This window comes from Sus scrofa, chromosome 1 (genome assembly GCF_000003025.6).
Source record: "Sus scrofa isolate TJ Tabasco breed Duroc chromosome 1, Sscrofa11.1, whole genome shotgun sequence".
Lineage (NCBI taxonomy): Eukaryota > Metazoa > Chordata > Mammalia > Artiodactyla > Suidae > Sus > Sus scrofa.
This window is the reverse complement of record NC_010443.5, coordinates 261729118-261744680: the sequence shown is the minus strand read 5'-3', so window position 1 is coordinate 261744680 and position 15563 is coordinate 261729118. Positions and strand designations below refer to the sequence as shown.

At 54.6% G+C, this 15563-nt stretch overlaps 1 protein-coding gene across 1 annotated transcript in view; it reads right to left on the bottom strand.

Moving 5' to 3' along the window:
- DAB2IP (DAB2 interacting protein) overlaps positions 1–12401 on the bottom strand; it is a 127554-nt gene extending 115153 nt beyond the window's left edge. The window contains 1 exon segment of the mRNA XM_003353636.5: positions 12129–12401. Coding sequence (XP_003353684.5) covers positions 12129–12252 — 124 coding nt within the window. The 5' untranslated portion in view covers positions 12253–12401.

Here is a 15563-nt window from a genome sequence, read left to right as displayed (position 1 = left end):
ATGGGCTGAGTCATAGAGTCCTTTGCCTCTGACCCACAAGTCTCGTGTCTCCTACCGGCACCCAGGAAACGGTGTTCGTTGGCAAGTAGGCTAAAATCTCTACCCTCCATAGTAATTAACAAAGGGTATCGAAAATCCTTAGGAATAAGGTGAACAAAACAAGACTGGTAACCAAAAACTTAGTGCTGAGAGACACTAAAGAAAATCTAAATAAATGGAGAGACACACCGCCTTCAAGGATTGGAAGACTCAGTCTTGTTAAGACAGCATTTCTCCCCAAGCTGATCTATAGATTCAATGCAGTCCTAATCACAATCCTAGCGGGCGTTTTAAGGTCACCAACAGGCTCAATTTTAAATGTAAACGGCAAAGCAAAGGATCCAGAATAGCCAAACAATCTGGAGAAGGCAGAAACAGGTTGGGGGCGCTTATATTACTTGGTTTCAAGACATAGTCTTGAAATGCAACTACAGCAATCAAGACAGTGTAATATTAGCATAAGGATAGACATATTGATCAATGCAACAGAATAAAGAGTCCAGAAATATAAGTCCATACCTATATGATCAATTTTTGCAAAAAAGTATAAAGATAAATTGATGGTACAAAATAAAGCTTTCTTTTCTTTTCTTTTTTTTTTTTCTTTTTAAGGCTGCACCCGTAGCATATGGAGGTTCCCAGGCTAGGGTATGAATCAGAGCTACAGCTGCCAGCCACAGCCACGCCAGATCTGAGCCATGTTTTCAACCTATACCATAGCTCACAGCAATGCCAGATCCTTAACCCATTGAGCGAGGCCCAGAATCGAACCCACAACCTCATGGTTCCTAGTTGGATTCGTTTCCACTGCGCCACAATGGAACTCCAGAGTTTAAAAAAAAAAAAAAAAAAAAAAAAATTTAGTGCCAGAACAACTGGATTTCTGTAGGCAATAAAAATGGACCAGCAGGAAATGCGGAGACACAGATGTAAAAGAGACAGGGACTAGGGTTCCTGCTGTGGCGAAAAGGGATCTGCATCATCTCTACAGCGCCAGGACACAGATTCGATCCCCAGCCCACCATAGCAGGTTAAAGGATTCAGCATTGCCACAGCTGTAACATAGGTTGAAGCCACAGATTGGATCTGATACCTAGCCCGGGAACTCCATATGCTCCAAAAAAAAAAAAAAAAAAAAAGAGAGAGAGACAAGGACTGCATAGTTTGTGTATCTTTATCCTAAAAATGACTCCTAAAATAGGAAACATCAGCTCCAACTTTACAGGAAGAAACTGAGGTTCAGAAACACCAAGTGAAAGGACCACGCCCACACAGCTAGGAAATGCGGAAGGCAGGATGCAAGCCAGGCGATCTCTGAATCTAAGGGTTACCCCGGGATGGGAAAAAGCCTCCACAGAGAGATAAGTGAGAATATAACAACTCCCAAGTCCCCCAGGAAGGTGAGCATCCTTCCTGCCCTTGACCTCTCTCCACATCAGGACCCAGCCCAGCCCAGTCTCACAGCAGCAAGAGATGAGAGAGGGCTCGTTGACACTTTGCTCCCCTGATGTTGGGTGTGCGCATGTGCCTGCACAACTGTGATGGCCCACTGTCTGTCTAACAGAACTGGGATCAGAACTCAATCTGTCTTTTAAGTTCAGGACGTGGTTCAGAGTCACGGAGGTGGCCCACTGTTTCGGGGGTGGGGTCTGCTGGGAGAGAGGGATGGAGATGACCATGGAGGGCTGGGGTCCAGGGCATCCCCCTGCCCTGGGAATCCTCAACATAGAGCATTTGGTGGAGACACAGCAGCTCCTCAGAGGGGACACGGAGGGGTCAGGCTGCCGGTACTCAGGAGGCGGGAGGGAAGCGCCAGGAAGATGTGTGCCCCACGGCTATGTCCCAGGAGCCCAGGGAGAGCCTCTCCAAAAGGACAGCACAAGGTGCTCCCTGGCCCCTGGTTGGCCTTATGAATAATAGTCCAGTTAAGTGCTGCAAATTTTTCAGCATCTGTAGGCACTGTCACCAGGCCTTCTCCATGCCCGTCTACTTGAGCCCCTTAACTGTCATCAGTCCTTACCCTCACTCACGTGCTCCTCACTTTCAAAGATTTTCCAGTTACTCCAAGGATTAATTAGCAGGCCTGAAGCTTTCTCTCTCCCTGACGCTCTCTCTCTTCTTTTTTTTCTTTTTAGGGCTGCACCTGCGGCTTATGCAGGTTCCCAGGCTAGGGGCTGACTCAGGGCTGCAGCTGCCAGTCTACGCCACAGCCACAGCAATGCAGGATCCAATTCGAATCTGTGGCAACACCCGAGCGAGGCCAGAGGTCAAACCCACATCCTCACGGACATGCGTCACGTTCTTAACCCACTGAGCCTCCACAGTAACTCCCTCGTCCCTGCCTCTCTTTGTCGCTCCGTTGCTTTCCATGGCTCTCTAGGAATTTTAGCCTGCAGTGTCACCTTCTCTGTTTTTATTCCTGAGTTTTTCTCTCTGTAGCCGCAGGGCCTGTTCCAGGCCCGGCAGAGAGCTGGCATGTATTCTGTGCTGCTAGAATTCGGGCTAGTACGGCGGTCCCAGTGTGGAGACCTGTATATGCTCTGCTGGGCGCAATTTACCTCTAACAATTTTTGAAACCTACAAGGCAATACTACACATTGTGAAGCAGTTGCAAATGTAGTAAAAGCATAAACGCACGTGTGGGAAGAACACACCCCGCCTTCAGAAAGCTGGTTGTCCCTGGGGAGAGTGTGGGAGGCTTTTAGCTCTATCACAGGGGTCAGCAAATTTTTTTCATAAAGGGCCAGAGAACAAATATTTCAGGCTTGTCTCATCTTCTCAACTCTGCCAGTGTAGCATGCAAACTGCCGTGGAGAGTACGGAGATGAACAGACAGGGCTGGGGGCCAATAAACTTGACTTGGGGACACGGACATTTGAGTTTCATATAATTTGCACACTGGAAAACATTACTCCTTTTTTGATTTTTGTTTCAATCCTGGAAAAATGTAACTGCTATTCTTAGCTCGCAGGTCATAAAAAAAACAGGTGGTGGGCTGTACATAAGCACAGGTGGGATTTCGCCTATGAGCTCTACTTTGCCGACCCCTGCTGTACCTGAATCATTTTATTTCTAAGAAAAAGAAAAAAGAAGAAAATAGAAGCAATCATGGCAATGATAACACTGGCTAAATCAGAGAGGTGAGCATGTGGGTGTCTGCAATATATGCTTTTTTCTTTTTACGGCCGCACCTGCAGCATATGGCAGTTCCTGGGCCAGTGGTCGAATCAGAGCCGAAGCTGTGACCTACACGGCAGCCACAGCAACATGGGATCCTTAACTCACTGAGTGAGGCCAGGGATCAAACCCGCATCCTCACAGACACTACGTTGGGTTCTTCACCAGCTGAGCCACAGTGGGAACTCCCATGGTGTTGGCAATATTATTGTCTAAACTCTTCTATACTTTCAAATATTTTAGAATTTTCCAAAAATTCGAGAAAGGAAAAAGTCTGAAAATAACCTCCCAAATGCTCCCAGAGCTTATCACTAGATGATGAAATTACAGGTAATTTTTAATTTTCTTCTCTTAATGGATATTTATTTCTTTTGTAATCCTAGGGGTTGGGGGAAGAGGAGGGAAATACCAACATCAACATATATTTTTTAAAAAGAGGAGATGGAGGGGGGTGACCCCCAGCTGCCGAGGTCTCCTCTGGGAACCACTGGTGACCCAGGAGCTTCTTCCATAACATCCCCATGAAGGGCTGCCCCGGCCCCCAGCCTCAGTGCTCCCAACCCTTGAAGCTGGCCACTCCCTCAGCAGATAGCGCTGCCTCTGGGGGTGGCACTAGGGGGCTGCCTCCTGGGTCCTCTGAGGCTCAGGGCGCCAGCCCAGGAGGACTCAGAAGCTGCTGCTGTGGGGGAGGGTGCTCAGGCCCCAACCTGCTTGCTGCTAAACAGGCAAAACTGAACAGGTTCCCAGGTATCAGGTGGAAGAGTGACTACACAGACCATTAACAGGAAATCCAAGCTTCTCTCAGACCTCTATAGCCACCACACTTTTCCTGCGATGTCCAGGTCTGTCCCCCGCTCCCCCCTGCCCCCCACTAATTGACCTCCTGCAGCCTCCAGCACCTGGTTCACCACTTTCCTGAAGCTGCTCCCTCAAGGCCCTCCCTGCCCAGGCTGGGGCCACCCCCACCCCTGTAGCATCCAGAGCCGGAGCAGCCCTGTTAGCCATGCTCACAGCTCTGTGGGCCCCCTTCCCTACCCCCAAACCCTCCCCACCTGCCTGGGCCTTTCCAAGGGCCTTATCCCACCACCAGCTCCCATCTCTCGCTGTGAGAACAACCCCTGACCTCTCTCTCCCAAATCAGACCCATTGCCTCTTACACCAGGATGGTCGCCTTAGTCACCTATGGTCACTGGTACCCACTCTCCCCGCCTCCCTTCTCCCTGGACCACATGAGTCTAGCTTGCTGGTCCCTTAAAATCATTTTCTTACATCGCAGCTCGGGAGGGACAGTGAGACCTCAACACCTTAGACTCTGCCACTCCGTGGCGGGGTGACACTGAGCAAGTCACGTAACCAGTCTGAACCTCAGTTTTCTCATCTGCACAATGGAACTGACTAGCTGTGAGAACGAGGACTTAATGAAATGACCCATGTAAAAGACTCAGAAGAGCACCTGCATTGTGTACGTGCTCAAAAAACAGACGTCAGTGTTGTTGTGATGACTGTTACTTGCAGGATTCGTTCCTCAATGCCCTGTGGCCTGCCAGGGGGGGTTCCAACCTTGGCTCACTCTTCAGGGCCCTGCCTACCCTTCCAGTCACACCATCTGCTCACCTGCTTCCAGGACTCCCCTCCCCTCAAGCCCGGCTCCCTGAGGGTGGGGGCCGACTGCACGACAGCCCCTGGCACAGGGCGTGCAAACAGTAGGTGGCTCACTAAAGCTCTGCTGCTCTGAACAAGTACAAGTGACACTTGTAGCAGCCTCTGGGGGAAGGGGATGCCAAGGAACCATCTGGAGAGTTCCGATCCCCACAGGCATCGCATTTTATTTCTAGATCAGCCCTAACAGAGCTGCAATTAACCCGTCAGGTTTTGGATAAACAGATAACGACAACTCACCCAGCCTATAATGATACCCTGTGTCATTTCTCATCAATTTGTTAAAATTGCTTCCTGGGGCCAGAGATGTTTAGTGACTTATTTGAGGGCACACAGCATTGATGGTGCCGTTGGGAGGACTCTCCCTCTAGCCACACTCCTGAGCCAAACTCAGTCCCCGGGATAGAGGTATAAATGGATAGAAAACCACCTTTCCCTAAGACTATCCCAGATTGCCCGTTCCCCATCTCCACATCCAAGTTCAACAAACCCTCAAGCCAAGCGGGAGACCAAGACAAGCTCCATCCCTGGCTGTCTGGGTCCCTCTGGCCCTGCTCCCTTCCTCTCCTCTCGTTCCCTCAGCCACAGAGGGGACAGAGCCTCACAGTCCCCCACCCCTTCCTCCCCACGCTCTGCCTTTCTCATTTCACAGCCGTGTCAACACATCACCTCTAAGGGCCAAGAAAAAAGAAATAACGCAGCCCAGATGCCGACAGTGCTCTCCTGTCTGTCAAGGAGAAGAGAGGAGGGAAATAAAAGCTAACAAGACTTCCAAAGGCAAAAATCTCCAAACCTCCTCTCGGGTACCTGGCAGCTGTCAAAGTCAACACAGGAGACTGGTGGAGGGGGGAAAACCCGTCCCCAGTAAAACACAGGCAGCTGTGGAGTCTGGGATTCACAGACCAACACGGCTGCATTTCCAAGGGCGTGATCGACGTCCTCCCGGGCTTCTCAGCTAACGTACAGGTGGTCTGTCTAGACTGTGTCTCTTCTGAGTACCGTGTCTACTCTTTTTTTTTTTATTAGTATTATTTGGAGAGCTATTGAGATTCCCCTCACTTCCTTATTTATGCAATCAGAGGAAATCACAGCACCGAGAGCCGCTTCCAAACTCAAGGCCACGTGGGCCAATTTCAGATGGATAATTAAATATTGAACAAACGCTGAAATGCCTCTACTGGATCAGGATGGCTAAAAATAACCACCCTGCCACTCCACGCACGCGGGCATCTCGGCTGTTCCCTCTCAAATCCCTCCTCCCCAGCAACTGTCAAACACAACCTTCCCAGGGAACAGCAGGCGGGGGCGGGGGGGGGGGGTGGAGGGCTGGGAACCGACTCCCCAAACACCTACTCAACGGAAACAAAACTTCAGCTCCCAGCAAGCTCCAAATGTTCCTGACCAGGAAATACTCTCCCTTTCCTGATATTTAACCAAGTGGCCTCAAGAGGAAGGTGCAGGGGAAATATCGCAGCCATTGCTTTTCTTTTAAAAATAGTCAAAAGGCTTCATGTCATTTCGAGGCAAAACACATATGCGGTCCGGGAGGCGAGCATGTTGTGTCAAGTTATTCACAGGAATCCAACCCCTATTCCTTCCCGGTGGCAGGAAGACCCAACCAGGAGGCCAACTGCCTCGGTGCCCCTGTCTGGGCGAATCTTAGGGAAAGCCACAAAGTCCGCACAGATAAAGGACGATGCAAAGGGATGTGGATTTCAGACCTGGGTCTCTCATTAGCATCTTTACATAACCTCGGCCAAGTGGCCTTGGCTCTGTGGGTCTCGGTTTCCCCACCTGTCAAGTGGAAGAGTTGGTCCCCAGGACTGGAGCTGCGAGTGATGCCAAAGATGAATCTCTGCAATGTCCCGCATCAGCGCAGAGCAAAGGGGGCTCCAGCCATCTCTGTACCACTCGGTTTCAGGAAATTCAGAAGCACTGGGGCAAAGAGCACCCAGGAATCAGAGCTTTAGACCTGACCCGTTGAAGCACCCTCTTCCTTCACACCCTGAACTGTTTCCTCCCCCTGGCAAAGGGAAGTGATGGCAATGACCCCTACATTTGCGGGGGTGGAGTGTTAAAAGGAGACACGAGACAGTCAGGGGAAGCTCTTGGCACAAGGCCTGGCAAGCTGGATAAAAGGAAGCGCCATCTCCCTTATTCTTAAAGGTGTTGAGGATGGGCCAGAAAGACCAGGACCAAGAGGCGGACATTCCAAGCAGATGAATCAGGGCCTCTGGCCTCCCGCAAGGACCTAGACAGCTCCGGGAAGTGGGCCTCAAGCTGTCTCCTGGGACCTCATGTCAGAGGACACTGAATCCTCGGCACAAAGGAATTTGGCGGGAAAACAGGGCTGAGGCTGTAAGAGCTGTCACCAGCCCAGGGAAAGGACCTGATTGGCGGGCTTAAATGGGAGCAGAATACAGGGGGTGGGGGGAAAAGCCTGGGCCTGGGGGGGGGGTCACCTGAGCCATCCCAAACAGGTGGAGGGGCCAACCAGGAGCGCTCACCCCCCAACCCCAGATGCCAGTGGGGTCATTCCCTGGCCCCTCTCCTGAATTACAGCCAGGACTGTGGGAGCAGGTGGCTACAAACAGGTAGTAGAGTTGTTGACTGTGCAAATCAGCTCAGAAGAGGAGGTGGCCTTCCCAAAGCCAAAGCCTAACCTCAGAAGGATCTGCCTGCCCACAGGATGGAGAGGTGGTACATTCACAAGCTCAGGATGTGGAGTCAGGAGGGGCTGGGTGACATTGGATAAGGTCTTTGGGACACAGTTTCCTCACCTATAAAATGACAATAATGTCAATATCTATCTCACTGTGTTGCTGTGAGCATCAAAGGAGAAAAGGCAGAGTTAAGCTCACTCACTGCCAAGCACTGAGCAGGCACTCAACAAACAGCAGTCACTTCAACTTGATTACGCACCAGGAGAAGGAGGGAGACGTGCAAAGGCAGGGGGTGGCAGGAGGAGCTGAGGCCGATCCCCCTTGCGGATCATGTCTCGGCAGGAACAAAGGAAGAAGCAAAGCAGAAAAGGATATATGTACAATTTCAGAGGTCAGCCAAGTTGGGGGCAGAGATCCAGGCCTAGGCCCTTGGAAGGACATTTAAAGCCTGGGAGGACCACAAGGTACAACCAGACCCCACCCTTCCCTGACCACTGCTCTCAGTTAGGAAGCAGCTGTGGCAAACCAGCACCCTCCCCAACCATGGTGCCATCTTCCTGGGGGCCAGAAGCCCTGGGTTCCATACCCTGTTCTGTCAAGGTGGCCCCTCTGTGCCTCAGTGTCACCTTCTGGACACCATGGACACCAAGGGTTGGATCACTCAGCTGCCAGTTCTTTTTTTTTTTTTTTTTTTTTTGTCTTTTTGCCATTTCTTGGGCCACTTCCATGGCATATGGAGGTTCCCAGGCTAGGGGTCGAATCGGAGCTGCAGCCGCCAGCCTACACCAGAGCCACAGCAACTCGGGATCCGAGCCGCATCTGCAACCTACACCACAGCTCATGGCAACGCCGGATCCTTAACCCACTGAGCAAGGCCAGGGATTGAACCTGCAACCTCATGGTTCCTAGTCAGATTTGTTAACCACTGCGCCATGATGGGAACTCCTCAGCTACCAGTTCTAAGCCATGGTAGGCGGGCCACCACGACAGGTCAGCCCCACCTGCCCCACTAGGGACCACTGTGAGGCCTTCCTGCCTGCATTTCTCAGAGTCTGCTGGGTCATTCCCAAGAGCACCCCCACCCCCCGCAAGACTCCCACACACCTGGAGGGGAGGGAGACCACCCAGCAGCCAAGATACAGGGCCATGCAATGGGGAACGTGGGGGCAAGGAGAAGGAACTGACCATCTCAGGAGAAAACATCCGCCAAGTCCCTAGCACACAGGCAGGAAAACTCAGGGAAAAGACTCGAGGGGAAGAATCAAGACCTCCCCTGAGTACAGGGATGGGGACCCCAAGAGGTCTCCCAGCATAGGAGGCATCAGAACAGAATGAGCCCCAATTGACAGATGGGGAAACTGAGGCCCAGGGATGTGCCCAGAGTCATACAACCAGCTTGTGGCTGAGCTGGGACTAGAGCCTGTTTCCCACTAACAGGGAAGTGGGAAAGATGGAAGGAAGGAGGGAAGGCCCTGGACCCCCAAAAGGACTCTGTGCCCCAGGACAGATCAACCAGCCAGCCTCCCCAGGAGACTGGGGCTTGTCAAGGGCTAGGAGCCTGAGAACTTCAGTCCCCTGGGCCCCCGTGCCCAGACACAGTATGTGCTCAACAAGTGTATGCTTGCTGAAGGAATGGATGAACTTTATCAGGGGTGAAAGAAAGGAAAACTCGCATTTCCCCAGCAGCCCTGGAGTACAGGAGGATCAGACAGACAGAGCTTTTCTTGACCCTGGTGGGGATAGGTGAGAAGGTACCCAGGCTGGTGATGCACTTTTGGGTACAGGAGGACCCCCCCCCCTTAAATCCATGGGCCATGCCCAGACTTTGAGCAGACTCAGAGTCCCAAGGCACAATGTAAGATGGCCAGACGAACTTTGCCATCCAAAAGTCATTGCTGCCACCCTGCCTCTGGCCATTGTCAAGCTCCGCAACCCCCTCCACCAATGACAGATCACTCTGCTCATTTTTCAGATGGAGAAATCAGGGCCCAGAGAAGGGCAGAGAGTTGCTTGATGTCCCACTTTGGTCACACCTGGGGAGCAGGAGACACTCTCTCGCGAGCAGCCCCACCAGGGACAAAGTCTTACCCTCAAGTCTGCGGACAGCCCCCTCCCACCACTCCAGAGGGACAGTGGGGACAGTAAGCAGGAAGCCTCCTTACAGGTGACAGTCTGGTCGTGACCCTATCCCCACCACCAGCCAACCCTTCCCTGCACTCTCTTGTTGCTGAACAAACACAGCTCTGACTTCTTGGTCACTGTCCTTCCTTGCTGGTGGCAGAGGCCAGAATGGGTGTGAAGCAAGGGCCCGATCGGGGCTGGGGGCAGCTGGGTACCACTGCCTCTGCAGGGGTCTGATGATGTCCTTGACCATGGGACCAGACCTGAGGGCAGAAGGGACGAGCTCAAGGTCATGGGGTGGCTCCCCCAGCATGAGTGAGCACCTGGGTGGGCAGGGGGCCTCCAGCCTCCATCTCTCACCCTGCCAGCAGCTCCACCCACCACGCACGACGTCCCATGACCCAAGAGCCTTTATCAGGCCCGGACTTACTGTTCCCCCCATTCCCTTCCACCAACACACTCCCTCTGCCACCCTAGGATGAACCCTGCCCACAATGCCAAAGACATTTTCCAACTCCCTGTTTTTGCACAGCCTGCTGCTTCGTCCAGAGCACAGACATCACCAGCTCACACTTAACTGCGGCCCGAGTCCCAGGCAGCACAGGCCTCTAGCTTTCCATGCATCTGCTCTCATTCCCTAAACAATCCTGCTGCCATGACCCCCATTCACCACACACGGTCATTGAGGCTTGGGGAGGTAAATGGCCAAAGGATGGCTCTGTGCAGAACTGGGGCTTGAACTCGGGTCTGAATCCCTCAGCCAAAGGAAATTCTGTCCATCTGATGAGACCAGTACAAAAGTCACCTACTCTCTGAAGCCCTCCCTGATTTCCTCAGATGTAACTTCTGTTCAGGGACAAGTCTCCTCCTGGCTCCCTGCAGGCCCGGTGCTCCCTCAAGGCTGGCATGCAAAGCAGGGGCTTCTGCACAAGCAGTCGCTCAGGCTACAGGCAGTCAACCTATTGATGTGGTCTCCAGCCCAATCAGCAGGGCAGGAGGGGGACTTCCGGTCCTCTCCATGTGGGCAGGGATGGAGCTGGGCTGAGCAGTGGAGAGAAGGGAAGGTCACGCAGGACACGGAAGCAGGGACTCAGAAAAGGGAAGCGACTTGTCCAAAGTCACCATGCTTGAGCCCAGATCTCTGGGGGCCCAGGCCTAGCCCGATGGAGGGAGGAAGGGAGGGAGTGCCCAGAGGCCTCTTCAAGGACGGCAAAGGGCAGGGGATCACAGTCCTTGAGAGACCCTTGAAGACCGAACTCCCAGCACACCTGCTTGAATTCCCAGCCTCAGCTGAACCCTTCCACGTGTGGGGAACTCACTCCTTCAGGAACTCACTATTTCCTGAGGAAGCCCTGTACATTGTTGTTCAGCCCTGACTGTGGGAAAAGCCTTTTCCATTCTGGGGGAAGCAAATGAACAGTTACTGACTGCCTGCTTCATTTATCCTCAGACTGATGCGACACACAGACACATAACCAGTGCCCAGAGGGGTATTTGACCAGATTCCAAACACAGATTTGCTCTAACCCCTCTGGGTCAGGCTGGGCACCGGGCCAGTATTCCAGACTCCCAAGATAACCCAAGACTGTGTAAACTCAGCCCAGGTCCGGGCTAGGTACTCCCAAAGCACTGTCCCCCGTCCACCCATGGCACCTCAGTGGGCCTGAGCCATTGCAGGGATCCTGGCCTTTCCAAGGGCCCCTTTAAAGGCCTCCTCCTTCCAGGGAGCCTCCCCCCTCCCTCCTACCGGCTGTGGAAGGAAGTGCCGGCCCCCACCCAGCCCAGAAGGCAGCCCCCTGGATCGCACGTGTTTCCAGCTGAGGATCCTGTTACTGGAAAAAGAAAATGCTGCCTGCACCTCCCCCTCCAGGTCCTGCCTCCTGGGCTTGAGACACACTCTGTTGAAAGGAGTTGGCGCCCACCCACTCCAAGAGATTCTGGACAGATGTTACAAGCCACTGATCCTTTGGAGCCACCACCCCTGGGATAGGACCCCCTGATGTCCACCCACGTGTCTGCCCAAGAGGTGGGGGGGTGGTCCCGTAAGTCCCAGTGGATTAGAAAGGGATTGGGGGAGGGGAAGCTGAGAGGCCGGGCAATGCAGGCGAGGTGAGGAAAGCCAGATCCAGGCAGGAAGAAGTGATCGCCCCCTTTACAGAGTAAACTGAGGCACAGTGGGGGGAGAAACTGAGAGGTGGAAGAAAGAAGCTGAACTTTCAATTCGTGTTTCCCTGCCCTCGCCAAGAGGAGACACCGGAGCCCCAGTTTCCCCACGGGGGGGCGGAGGTAGGGCGGGGAAGGATGAGGGAGAAGCTGGGGGAACCCGGATCATGGGCAGCCAGCTGGGGCAGTATGGGGGTCCCCGGTAAATAGACAGCCGGAGGGTCCAGATTCCCTGGCATCCCAGGGCATCAGGTGGTGACCGGGAGGTATGGAGGGCCTGGGGTCAGGGGTCAGGGTGGCGCCTACCCCTGGCGGGCCGGGTCCGGCTGCGGGAGCGGCTCCTCTGTCGCTGCAGCCGGGGCCGCCTCAGCAGCCGGTAGTAGTAGGAGGGCCTCCCGGTGCTCTTCCTGGCGCTGCCGCCCGCGGACATGCTGCCGCCCGCCGGGCACCGGGCTGGGCCTGGGCGCGCTCACACGGGCCCCATCGCCCGCTCCGGCTGGCCCGGCGGGCGTCCCCGCGTTCTCCCGCGCGCCTCTCTGGCCGCCGCTGAGGCCAAGGCTGCCCCACAAAGTCGCTCAAACTCCTCCTCCTGCTCCCGCCCTCCCCGGAGCAGCCGGCCCCGCTGCGGGGGCCGGGGACCAGGAGGCCGGGCTGGCACCGGCCCGGAAAGTCAGTGCGGGAGAAATCCCGGCCTGGAGTCGGCGAGGCCAGGCGGGCCGGAGTGCCCGGGACCCCAGGCAGGTCCGCTGGAGGGTCACCGCCCTCACCTCCGCGCCTGAGAGCCCCAAGCCGGACCTCTGGGCGCTCCCGGCGCCCCACCCCTCTGGCGGGTATAGAGGGTGCACCGCCACGTGCGTGCGTTCCTCGCCACCGGCAGCGCGCTCGCAAGGCGACCAGTTGGGGTCCGTGCTCTTTAAATTAGAGTCCTAATGAGGCCGGTGCCCCGGGGCGATTTCTACCCCACCCTCTCTGAGCGGAGTATTCCCCCCTCCCACCGCAAACACCCGGCCAGGAACGCCCCCCGCCCCCGCGCCAGGTGGAAAGCCTTCCCTTTTACTCAGGATACTCACCTGTTCTTGAATAAAGCGTCCTGTTTGATACACATATTGTTTTTATATTTCTTTACAATTCGAGTATATATTTCAAGCACAAAAAAAGTAGAGAGAATATGACAAACACCCACTTATCCCTCGGCCCTTTGCCAAATCTGAACCTTTAGCTCCTTTGATTTAGACCCTCCCCAAAATAAACACCACAGACGCTGTGAGGTCTTCCTCCCACTGGGCACTTGCAGCAGCTCTGGCAGGGCTTCCGGAAGGGCAGAACTATCCTATCTGGGAAACTGAGGCGGAGAAGGGAGAGTACCAGCTCCCTCTATTGCAGCCTGCTGAACGCTTTCTCCAAGTTACCACAGTTCCCAGATCAGAACCTTCCACGGCTCCCCAAAGTCCACAAGCAATAAGTCCAAAGAACAGTCTTTGCCATTTGATGCTCCAAAGGTCAAATCACTCTCCAGCCTCACCTCCACTTCTCCCCTACTTCTCACTTGTTTTTGCTCTGCTCCCAGCAGGGACTGACTCCCTATGGACTCTTCTCTGCCTGGCCAAAGCCCATTGCCATGGGCCCACCTCCTCCAGCTCTCCTGACCACCATGGCTGATTGTCGGCAGGTATCCCTCTCCATCCTCCCTGCAGCAGCATTTATTTTTAACATTATTCTGACAACCACCTGCCTAAGCTCCACCCCCTCAAGCACAGAAGGGGAAACTGAGACCCTGGCAGGAGGCCTGACTTGCTCCCTGGCAGAGGCAAAGGGCCTCAGCCACGGCTCGGACAAGTGGTCTTAGGGCTGTGTTGGTGGAAGAGTCACACGTGGGGCCTGAGGGAGTTGGCTGTCCTCCTCCATCGCTGCGGAAAAGGTGGGGCCCTGGAGCGGGTGGGGCAGTCTGGGCAGGAATCCAGACCAGGTTTTGCACCTCACAAAGTGGACCCCCCTCCCTGGCTCCCTCAGCCAGGGGGGTAGGGCCCCCAGGTCTGAAGAAGCCTGGATCACAGCTGGAAGCCAGGCGCCTTCTCAGGACCGGGAGGGAGGGGCGGGAGGGGCAGTGCTCTTCCAAACCCTGTCTGGGTCATCAGAAGTTAGCGACTCCCTTGGCCATGCCCCCAGAGCTCTGGCCAATCCCTGGGGACCATGGAAAACCACAGGGCCTGCAAGGACCCTATTAGCCTCCTCTGGGTCAAGCTTTGCTCTAGCTCATTTTCAGTAGCAGGCATTACCCATTACCGGGAGCCTCTTTTACAAGGGCAGAGGCTCCTGTACAGAACAAGAGGGACCCTGTCCCTCCATCCAGGGGCAAGTTGTGGGCCTCTTTGGCCAGCCTCCTCCAGGACACCAGAACCCAGCTGCCCCCACCCCTGCTCAGCTGGGGCTTCTGAAACCACCTACCCGCACCTTGGCACCTCCAGAAAGAATAACATCTGAAGCCAGGTCCACCAGTTCTGGGGTGAGGAGGGCTTCCAGGAAACCCAGCTCACAGTGGGGCAAGAGCCCCCTGTTCCCAAGGCCTGGACTTCATCTGGGCCAGTTTCCTTCCCAAGCAGGAATTCTCTCATCAGCCAGGTTCTAGACCCCTCTGAAGGAGACAAGAAAGAGTGATCAAGTGATCAGGCTGATTACGGCTGGGACAAGGAGTCTAGGCCTGGAACCCCCAACCAGCAGATTTAGGTGAGTGTGTGTAGCGGGAGGGGAAAGTAGCCAGGACCTCAGCATCTCATCTGTAAACACAGCTGGGCTCCTAAGGTCTGGCATAGACCCTGCTTATGCTTGGGCTTCTTAGCCAGTCTCTGTGACTCAGTTTCCCCTCCTACAGGAGAAGTTGCAGACTCCCACCCTATCTGCCTGGTGGGTCAGCTAATAAAAAAGAAGAAGCTTTTGCATTGGGGGCTTTGGGATGGAATGGGCATTGCCAACCACCATCTCCACAGGTGGGCTTCAGGTGGGTACTGAGTAGGTGCCAGCTGGGGGGCTGAGTAGGTAAGGGGCAGGGCGGGAGGTAGAAGAGGAGGGCCAGGACCCTCAGATGGGTAGGCAGACAAAGGCAGCTCCCTGCACACCCAGCAGAGCATCTGGAATCAATCCTACTGTGCAGCAAGCCACCCACCCCCTCCTGCTGCCCCCGTTGCCTCCTCCCTTCAAACAGAAGCAGCTCCCCTTTCTTCCAGAGGCTGCCCAGATTGGAGGAGGGGCACCCGAAAATGTCCCCCACCCAACACACAACCACTTTCTGCCGCAGACCCCTCCAAGGAGAAGCCCCAGCCAGCAAGGGCTCCCCAGGCCCTGCTGCTCTGTGAGCCTGGGGCCCTGCGAGGCCGATAGTCTGGTCAGTGGTCTTTTTTTCCCACCTCAGTCTTGCCTCCAGAGGGTCCCCTGAGGAGGCCCAGCTCCCACCTCCCCTACAAGCCACTTTGGGTGTAGGGTCAAGGCTGTAGCTGCCTCACCTCTGGCCACTGAGTTGAGCCTACGTATGACCTCAGCTCATTAAATATGCATATTTCTAGGGCTCCTCCAAGACTCTTGATTCAGTGGGTCTGTGTGGGGCCTGGAAATATGCATGTTTAGTAAGTGCCAGGGGATGGGGACCAGCTAAACCAGATCCAACCTAACTCCACCACCACCTTCACCGTCCCTCAAAAGCTCCCAAAGGAAGGAGTTCCTGCTGTGGCTCAATGGTAATGAACCCAA